Source organism: Sesamum indicum, linkage group LG5 (assembly GCF_000512975.1).
Source record: "Sesamum indicum cultivar Zhongzhi No. 13 linkage group LG5, S_indicum_v1.0, whole genome shotgun sequence".
In the NCBI taxonomy this organism is placed as follows: Eukaryota; Viridiplantae; Streptophyta; class Magnoliopsida; order Lamiales; family Pedaliaceae; genus Sesamum; species Sesamum indicum.
The window spans coordinates 8,485,616-8,496,671 of NC_026149.1; the positions used below are offsets into that span (position 1 = coordinate 8,485,616).

The 11,056-nt window shown below is 27.2% G+C and overlaps 1 protein-coding gene across 1 annotated transcript; it reads right to left on the reverse strand.

The window, feature by feature from the left end:
• Positions 9,012 to 10,716, reverse strand: LOC105162272. Its single transcript, XM_011080276.2, has 3 exons — positions 10,440 to 10,716; positions 10,143 to 10,261; positions 9,012 to 9,378 (listed from the first exon to the last, which is right to left on the reverse strand). The coding sequence occupies exons 1-3, from the start codon at positions 10,602 to 10,604 to the stop codon at positions 9,228 to 9,230; spliced, it is 435 nt and encodes a 144-aa protein (XP_011078578.1). The 5' UTR covers positions 10,605 to 10,716; the 3' UTR covers positions 9,012 to 9,227.

Here is an 11,056-nt window from a genome sequence, read left to right on the forward strand (position 1 = left end):
TTTTAGCCGACTGGATTGGTAGGCCTAGTTTGTGGGCTTTGTTTCACTACTGGTAGGCTTCATCCAATTGTAGGGGGCATCATCATATTTAATTTAAATATATTTGAATATTTATTTATAAAATATACTAATTAAATAACAAAACACTTAAAATAATATCAACTTTTTTAAGTTATATAAAATACTATATTAAAATTATTAATATATATTTAAACTAAAATTTTAATATTTTTATTATTTTTAAATTTTATAAAATTAAATACTTTTATTTATTTTTTTCCAAAAAATTAAGTTTTTTTTTGTAAGTTTTTCTTCTCCGTCAGCGCCTCGTTGCCGAGGAGAAGAAGATTGGGCAATGGAAATTGTTCTTCTCCAGCGACGGAACCTGGGCGTTAGGAGTGACATCCCCCCACGTCCGGTGACGACGGCAATGTCGCCCAGTCTGGGCGGTGATGCCTTCGTCGCTGTTCGCCACCCATTTATTTATATATATATATATATATATATATGTATAATATATGTTTTGTGTATATATATTATATTTAAACTAAAACTATATTTTAAATTATTTAAGATTTAGACCGTTTTACTTTTAATAATTGAAGATCAATGGTTATTATAAAAGGAGTATAACGAGCAATTTATCAAAAAATTTAACACCATTAAACTTGCCTGACGAAAGGGGAGAGTGCAATATTTTAAAAAAACACAAGGGATTTTTTGCTCATTTTTAATTTAGAGAGCTTGAAAATACAGATGGATTTTATGCAATTTATTCTTAAAAAAAAAAAAGAAGAAGAAAGATACGGTATATCAGTACTTTTTAATATTAAGTTTAAAGTATACAAATATGTTGTGCTATTTGTAAAATTATAAATATATCTTTTGAGGGTTGAGGATATTTGTATAAGTTTTTGTTCTTGAGAGAACGCGGATGTAAATTAGAAATACAATTTCAAAAACTGTATTTATAATTTTACAAAAGAATTATATTTATTTAATTTAAATTTAACCCTAAGATACGTAGACATAATTTACTTGGCGGTTGGAACTACTGAATAGCCATTTGACAATTTGTTGGATTTAATTAAATTCCCAATAGGAAAAAAGTTAGTTAAGTAATTAATAATTTGGTAAGTGGATTACAACTAATGAAGCAATAACTATGGATAAGTAGTATACATTTATGCACGATCAAAAAAGTTACATAAATTTTTAATTTTATTTTTTATTTAACATTTTTGTATATATTTTTGTATTTATAATATGCTAATGTAATGTATATACGTGGAATGAGGTTAACATTATTATAAATTTTTTTCTTTACAAGTAAGAAATTATTACATGATAATATTAAATAAAGTGTAAAGTTGAAAATTTATGTAATTTTTTTAGTTATTTTAATATTTTCGTCCGTACCCTAATGAAAAGGGGCCAGGTATAAATATTGAATTTTTTAAGAACGTGTAAATATAATTTAAAAGTTTCTTTGGGGAAAAATGTATAATTAACCCATTAAACAAAATTGCAACTTTCCAAAGTTCTGTGCTGAGTTGAGTCCAGATTTAGAGAACTTAGTTCTTAGGATCTAAAATAATTTTACTAATAGATGAATTAATATGTTGGAACTAAACAATTTAGGATACCAGGTATAATTTCTTGAATCACGGTGAATTTATGTATAATTATATCAAATCTTATAAAAAAAACGTTATAATTATCCATTATATGTATATATGAACGTATTATACTTATTATATATGGACCAATGATACAATTTTGATTCTATGGCCATAACGAATTCATACATACTCGGATTTCGAATGGGTTAGAGTTGAACCGATACAACCGAAATATTTTAAAAGCAAGTCCGGAGCCAATAAAGGCACAAATCGATAAGACCGGATTTATTCATGTTAATTTTTAGATTTTAGATGTGGTCTCTATATTGGTACAGACGAGACTTAACTTAATTCGAGAAGTTGAGACCCCACCTCGTGACTGTAATGTCGTGACAGTACTTATCATTCTATTTTAATAGCAGTTGTTCTTTAAATATAAATATTTGGTATTATAATTAGTATATTGATTACTATAGTTAATAATGATTAAAACACATAATAATTGTAATCAAAATATTATTATAAAAAATAAAAAATGTGATCTCCACATCATCTGCATCACATGCAATCACTTTTTCTTTTTGGTTTGAATATCATGTCTTGGATCATATTGGAGAGTTAATTAAATTAAAATAAAGTAATAATTAAAAAAGATAAATAAAAGATTTCAAAGAAATAAAATAATATAGTAGTTCATAGTGCATAAGAAACCAAAAACTTGTCAGTTGCAGATGAGGTGTCAGACATGTGATTAACCAAACAAAAACACTTAATTATTAATGCCCAAAAGGTTTGTGCCAGATAATTAAGCAACTTTATAAATAAATAAAACTTTTGATTTAATTCATTATGTTGATAATGAGAGTATATAATCAAACTTCATGATAAGTATTGAGGATGAGTATTTTTTTTTCCCTTCTCAAATGATGGTGAAAGGGAAAAAATTGTATTTTTCGTTTCGTAACTTATGCTGAGTATATCTTTAGTTCGATTGATTATGAAAATTTTGAAAATAATCCGATGACTTATAAAAATTCCCGTAATCAGTTTTTCTGTTAATTTTTTGTAGAAAATTAATAGAAAAAACCGTGTGCAGGTCAGTTGGCTGTTGTCTTCTAAGAGTTGAGGGAGACGGCCACGTGACTTGCACGTAGCGTTTTTTGTTAATTTTTTAGGAGAACTGAAAGTAAGAATCTTTTTAAAGTTATGGGATTATTTTAAAAATTATGTAAGCGATAGGATTAAAAGTGTACAAAAGTTAAGTTATGTGACGGACAATCAATTTTCCCACCGTGAGCATATATTATCGTTTCATATAAGATGAAGATAAAGAATTTAAAAAATACATATGTCTACATTTCTCTCTTCTCAACAAGACGTTTTTTTTTTTTCAAGTACAAACTCATGATGTTACAATACCTTGTTCGAGTGTATTTGATTGAGACGTTTAAGTACATCCAAATTATTTGATACCTTTATGAGGCAAAAGGTAGATTTTTCTATAAAGAAAATACTACTCAAATCTCAAGATACAAAGAACTGACAAATACAGATAAACTCTTTTGTTAACACAGAAAGTATGTATAGTTTATAAAATCGAAAAAAATTGAAAGAATTAAATGGAATAATATACAATTGCCGAGTATTCCTTTTGAAAATTAAAATGTATAATTAAATAATAATATGTTGAAAATTGGATCGGAAAATACTATATTTGATTCTTTAAGTTTTTATTTAGAATTATTTTAGTCCCTTAAGTTTATTTTTTAATTTTGGCATCTCTCAACTCTGGTTTTTATCTCAGTTTGGTATCTCTGACCATTTTTCGATGAAAATGTGATTGAATTTTGAAGTTTTGAAGGATAAAATGGTCGTCCCTTATGTTTATAAATTATCAAATTATTTTTTTTTAAGCTGAAAAACAATTCTATTATACTTTTATATGCTGAATATGATGTAATTGTCTTATGTGAATAATGAAAATTTTGAGCTCTTATGAACATAATAATAACATATTGTTGAACTTATTATAATTTTAGATTAACAATCTGTTATTATTATGTTCACAAGAATTCAAAGTTTTCATTATTCATGAAAGATAATTATATCAAGCATACAAAAAGTATACAAAAAAAATTGGTTTTCTGCCTAAAAATAACTAATTTGATAATTTTACAAACTTAAGGTTTAAAGGAGAAAATTAAATTTAAATTGATCATTTTACCCTCCAAATAGTCAAAATTTGGTCACATTTTCGTCGGAAAATGGTCAGAATGACCAAATTAAGAGAAAAGCTAAGGTCGAAAAATAAATTTGAGGGACTAAAATAATTTTAAATGAAAAATTAAGGGATCAAATATAGCATTTACCTAAAATGAAAAAAGAAAAAGAAAAACTTGTCCTAAATGAATATATTCAAAGACTTCAATCTTATGGCGACATACTTGGATGAAAAGTGTATGTCCAAAATAAATAAATAACAGATATATAAAAAATAAATAAATAAATCATATTGGGTTTTTTTGAAATATGACATAATTACTATTTTTTTCTTTTGATTTGAAATTTTGAATTGTATTTTTAAATTATGATATTTTGGTACATTATTTTTGGATAAAATTAAAAAATACCAATATTATCTATATATTATAAAAAAATTAATTTTTATGGTTGTTTTAACCGAAAAACAGAACCGGTTCGTTTTTAACCGAACCTTTTACAGTTCGATTTTTTATTTTTAAAACCGCCGAACTGAATTTTCGATTAGTCGAGAACTCGATTTGGTTCGCCAAAATGCACACCCCTACTTATAAATACATCTTTATTCATTCGGAAGATTTTACACAAACACTCTTGAGGAAGCGTCAATATTATTTACCTTTCTTTTACGATGAGAAAGTGAAAGAATTTCTTCAAAAAATTTATATAGAAAAAATAGCAGCAGAAGAAGTTTGACTTTTAATCATGATTAATTATCATAATTAAAACTAAAACATCACGGTATATACTAATTAGTCACAGCTACATAACGACTATAAGTCATTATTTTTGCAAGCAGTGTCAGAATATTTGATGCAGCTAAAAACACTGCCAAATATTTTTATAATAGATAAAATCATAGTGAATATTAATTAATTATGGTCAAAAATTAATTTTTGTGTTAATTTTATCTGATCATAATAAATAATACTAATTCTCTATAATTATTTATAGAGAATTATTAATTTGTTATAGCGCGTGGAATGTCATCGCCAAGACCCTTTTGATAGGTACATACATTTTGAACATGGCCTGCACATTGGAATAGTTTATTTAGATTTTGGATTGGACTGTGTCTGATACCCACTGCCACAGGCTATAGCTTTATATATTTTAAATATAATTTTTTAGATATGATATAGATTTTAAAAATAAAAAATAAATATAATTGAAAGCCGAGCAAGTGATGAATGTGAACGAAAATGAACAATAAATATGATAATATAATGAAAGTTAAAAAAATAAGAATTATTTAAAATGAATATAACTCGTATCGGTACAAATATTTCAGGATATTATTGGTATTGCAGTGTCATAATTCGCAAGAATTGTGAGTGAGAAACGACTTTTTTTTTATATTAGTATAAATTATTTAAAAAAATATTTTTTTTGAAATAATTAATATTATCAAAATGAATTAATTATTTAAATCTTGTATATGCATCTTTTATTTTTTTTGACAAATAAATATATTAAGAGAAATTTATTATTTTATAGGGATAATTAGGTTTACATCCCCTCACCTATTATCCTTTTATATAAATTGCTCTTGTCTTTAAAAAATCACAGAAACCATCCCTAATAGCCTTTAAAATTAAAAAATATCCCTGTTAACCAAGTCAAATTTTAATTTAATTTTTTAATAATAGAAATGCCCTCAGGGGTGTTTCAGTAATTATTAAAAGTTAGAAGGAGTGTCAAAGTAATATTTATGGGAATGGATAATATGACCCCCTATATTTTTTGTTATTTGTACCAATTTTTAATAAAACTTTAAATTATTTTATTATTTTTTTTTATTGAATCTCTATATAAAATTACATCTCTTAATATTTGAAATGTTACATTATTCAATTAACATATTAATAAAAATTAGTTACTAGATTATAAATTTAAAATAAAAAATTATCACCTCTTATATAAATTATTTTAAATTTTTAAAATTAAAAGATTTATTTTTTACTTTTATTAATTAAATTTATAAATATAGAAAAATATGATAATTAGACATATTTAAATGTATATATTTATACATTTTGTACATACATATTTTGATGGTTGGCGATAATAAAGAGGGCGAAGGATGGGCACAAGCGAGGGAAGGCCGTAAGCCGCAATGGGGCGATGGAGGTGAGGGCATAGGGAGGAGTTGAGAGTAGGCATATTGGTAGATTGGAATGGTCTTAGCTCCTGAATATTCAGACAATAAAAAAGAAAGGGAAAAATAGATTGAAAAAGGTATGAATTCCGTTGAGTTTCCTTTACTTGATCGAACAGCCGAAAATTCTATTATTTCAACTACATTAAATGATCTTTCAAATTGGTCAACACTCTCTAGTTTATGGCCGCTTCTCTATAGAACCAGTTGTTGTTTTATTAAATTTGCTTCACTAATAGGATCACGATTTGACTTTGATCGTTATGGACTAGTACCAAGATCGAGTCCTAGACAAGCAGACCTAATTTTAACAACCGGAACAGTAACAATGAAAATGGCCCCCTCCTTAGTGAGATTATATGAACAAATGCCCGAACCAAAATATGTTATTTCTATGGGAACCTGTACAATTACAGAAGGAATGTTCAGTATTGATTCTTATAGTACTGTTCGGGGAGTCGATAAGCTAATTCGTGTGGATGACAAAAAGAATTTCAAATGTCATGTGAATGCAAAATCACAAATAAAAAAGAAAATTTGACTATCTAAAAATAGTTAAGATTGACTATCGAATAGAATAATATTCGAATTTAGAATTGTGATAAAGAAATCGAAATTGAAAAAAGAGAATAATTTTTAAAAAAAATAATTTAATAATTTAAAATATCTTTAATAAATAAATTATTTATTTTACTAATTCTAATATGATTTATATAAACTTCATAGATTGTTTTGAATTATTATTTATTAATTTTAGTAAAATTTATTTATAAATAAAAATAGAGGATATAAATAATCTTTTAATTTTAATAATTTTAAATAATTTATAAAAGTGTGATAATTTTTTTATTTAAACTCATAATCTAGTAATTAATTTTATTAATATATTAATTGAATAATTTAATATTTTAATTATTAAAAGGTGTAATTTTATATAGAGATTTTATTAAAAGAAGTTAATATATTAAAAAATTAATATAAATAATAAAAGGATCTACGGGATCATATTACTCATCCCCATATACATTGCCAGGGGTGATTTCTGTAATTTTTCAAAAAATAAGAGTAGTTATGTAAAATGACAATGGGGTGAAAATGTAATTATCCCTATTTTATATTGATGCAAGGAAATGTTGCTCATATGGGTACATAAAATCTAAGGTCTTTGTACCTAGCTTTCACAAGTTTTGAAAATGAGATCCGCAAAACCAACACGTTAGCATTTTAATACTTAAGTCCATAAATAATGATGAAAATAAGAATTAAATTGAAAAGAGTATATGTGAAACAGTAATTCAGTACTGAAGTATTTTCAGCAATATCGTTTGATGTATCAATGATTATTACAAACACTTAACCAATTACTAGGGAGAGACACTCCTTTTTACAGTGCTTGTCTCTTGTCGGCTGAGGGGGTTCAATCCCATAGAGACTCGAGAAGGCGGTTACTAAGAGATAGACTCCTAATTATCATAGAGGAAATAGTTTGAGTTATCAATCATTGGAGGCTTATCCTCCAAGACAATAAAATCATTCCGAGATAAGCTTATCATATTCCTAAGGGTTCTTTCTGTTGTCCGGCTGGAACCCAACCATGTGGGAGTGGGTATGTCTAGGCGGCCGCCATGCCGATGTCCCCATAGACCTTCCGTGAGCCCTCTTGGGCTTCCTTGATCCTTTTTCATTTACTGAGTTCAATTTGTGAGTTTAGTACTTGAATCAAATAATAAAATTAAGAAAGAATTATATTGACGCCCCTCATTTACTGTCTTTTTACACAAGTCACGCTTACCTTTTGAAAAATTACAAAAATCACCCATAGCAGTCATTTTTGGCAAAAAATGTAGTTAAAAATAAAAAAAAATGTCCCTATTTTAAAGATAAAAATACCCTTCGGGGGTGTTTTTATAATTACCAAAAGGTCGAATGGGTGTCAAAGTAATATTTATGGGGATGAGTAATATGACCCATATATTTTTTATTAATTTTTTTTTAATTGAATCTCTATATAAAATTACACCTTTTAATAATTAAAATATTAATTATTTAATTAATATATTAATAAACTTATTTTAAAGATTATACATTTAATTTAAAAAATGATTACAATTGTATATATTATTTTAAATTCTTAAGAGTAAAAGATTATTTATCCTTTATGTTTATTTATAACCACATTTTACTAAAGTAATAAATACGAATATATTTATATATTTATACATACATATTTAGATGGCTTTGATGAAGGTGGAGGAGGGGAATATTGGGCAGCCACGAGGGCAGATGGGGAGACAACAAGGAGGGTGCAAGCAATTAAAATTACCCTTTTACCCCGGCCTTCGTAATTTCACAATTGAAAATAATGGGTAACTTTGTCATTTTCTTAGACAATCCCATGTTCAACACCCATGTGAAAATCCATTTTTGGACATTTCAAATGCTCCAACCAAACAAAGAATAATGGATCATAAATGTCACACACTATGCACTTTTATGTACCAAACATGACCTAATTATGTCCCAAACAATTAAATAAAACATATAACAATATCAATAAACATCAAATCATAGAACCTAACACTTCATAATCAAACCCAATCACTCTCTTACCAATTGGGTTTTTCCTAAAAATCTTCCGCAGTGTTTGAATTTGTGTTTTAAGTGTTTTGTTTTGGTGTTGGAAATTGATGGTATGTTTGAATTTGTGTTCTGAGGTAATTTAAATTATTTTAAAATAAGTATTATATGTTTGATATTGTATTTTTGGAAGACAAAAAGCATTGTTCATTGTCAAATCATGTCTATTTTGTATTATATATATCATCTATGGAAAGTTGGAAAATAAAAAATACAATAATATGTAGAAAACATAAAAACAAATATTAGGTGTGTTTTATCTTGTGTCAAAAATACACAATATCAGTTATTCAATTTCAATTCTTCAACAACCACTGTTTGCTTTCAGTCTCATCTTCCTAGTAAAATGTTTTTTTAGAAGCTCATAATAAAATTAGAGCGGACAACACCTCGCGCAACGGTTGCGAGTCTCAAGCAACATCAACATGTAAAACAATCTTTACAATCCAAGAATAGATAAATATTTACAAGAATATGTGGTGGATTGGAATATTAACCTAAATCTAATCCAGGTTTTGATCTTCCCCAAAATTTTGTGAAACCATGAATCTTCATAAACTAAAGGGCATTTTTGACAATTTAGCTGCTTTAAATATTTGATATCCACTTTTCTTCACTTCTTTATACACATCTGTTGGTACATCCGTCTGTTCCTTTAGCCTCCCCTCCACAGAGATTGATGTTTCTCTTCCTTTTGTGCCCCTGAAAATTCAATAGTTTTTCCTTCACATAATTAGAACATTTTTCTTTTCCGTCGGACTGACTGTATGTGGCATATTCGATGTATATTCATACGAAAGTTAAATATTATAAATAATTTAATATTATTTACTAAAATTTATTGTTGTAGGAGAAGTGATAATTTAAAAATAATTCTGATAAGAAAATATTTGAAACAGAGCAAGAGAAAAAAATATTAACGAGAGAGTAGTTGTAATTATGACAAATTTCACTAGAACTCATTGTAATTTACCAATAATTTAAAAAAAATATTTATTCAACGATTTAGAGATACTGAATAATCAGTTTAATTGGTGTATTTATAAGATTAAAGTCGAATAATCTAATTAAATTAAAAAATAAAATCTTAATTAATGTAAATTATTATAAATATTTTTATCTAAATATATACTACTTATGATTATTATATCTATGATATTCCTTTTTTTATCCCTATCAAATTCTAAAGAAATAATAAAATTACACATAATATCTAATTACTACCTATCAAAAATAACTCTTATACTGTCATTAACCAATTCAAAATTCAGCTTATTTTCTGATAAAAATAAGCTGATAAGCACTTAAAATCGAGAAAATTCTAGTTCGAATTTGATTCGACCAAATTTAAGTCTAATCATATGACAAGTATAATACACTCTTACTTTATAATTAATTTGATCCGACCAAACACGTCGTGAGCAAGAATTTTCCCATAAGATTCTTGAATTAATACAAGTCAGTACCTCTTGATCTTTGATCTCAAATGGGTCTGCAGCCTCTGATCCAATCTCCACTTAGCTTCTCTCGCCGTCGCATCCAGCTTCTCATCCTCACACTCCACCTCCTCTCCCGTCTTCCTTTCCTGTTTCCAAATATTACCAGAAAAAAAGAAAAAAAATTGATTTTTTTAAATAAAAAAGATGAACTATTACATTATTTATATCTAACTGTTTGATTTTCTATTTTTTTTTAATATGGAATTTTTTTTCTCATTTCTCATGTCATTAAAAAAGAAAATGGAAATAATGAAATCTTGGTACCGTGGAAGAGGAAGGATAGATGTTGAGTTGATGGGAGTAATTGGTTGCATACAAACAGAAAGAAGAACGGGTGGTGGAGGTGGCGGCGCCGGCGCCGTCGATGGGATTGCTGTGGTGAAATCTCCTTCTTCTTGCTGCTTCGACTCCGGGGAGCATCCCAGCCATTTATCTGGCTAAGTAGAAGAGGGAATCAACGGTGGGTATGGTATTCTTGGGTGATTGGGAGTAGAGAAGAGTAGTATTATTTATATGTAGAATTTGTGTTTTGTGGATGGAAGTGTGGTTGAAGTTTCGTGCGTGTTTCCTTTGTTGTTCTTTTGAGTTTGGAAATTTCGTTCTTGCTTCGGCGGGTTGGTGAGAAGAGGGTCCGGGGGATTGCTTTTTGCCTCTATTGTTCTTTCTTTTAGGTAGGTTATTAAAGGTTTTTTTTTAAATTTATCATAATTATACGAGTATTAATTATATTTAGATCTTTTTTAAAATGTAAAATTATAATTTCGTATTATTTTTACTCTTCTTCTGAAACCTCTCCGTTTACATTTGACTCATTTCATTAGCATTTAGAACGAAAATGCTAATATTAGAAAAAAAAAGAAAATTATATAAATTTGAAATTA

Coding starts and splice junctions, on each gene's coding strand:
- LOC105162272 (XM_011080276.2), bottom strand. CDS start 10,604: ATGGCTGGGATGCTCCCCGGAGTCGAAGCAGCAAGAAGAAGGAGATTT. Junction 10,262..10,439: donor TCTATCCTTCCTCTTCCACG/GTACCAAGATTT, acceptor ATTTGGAAACAG/GAAAGGAAGACGGGAGAGGA. Junction 9,379..10,142: donor TTGAGATCAAAGATCAAGAG/GTACTGACTTGT, acceptor TTGAATTTTCAG/GGGCACAAAAGGAAGAGAAA.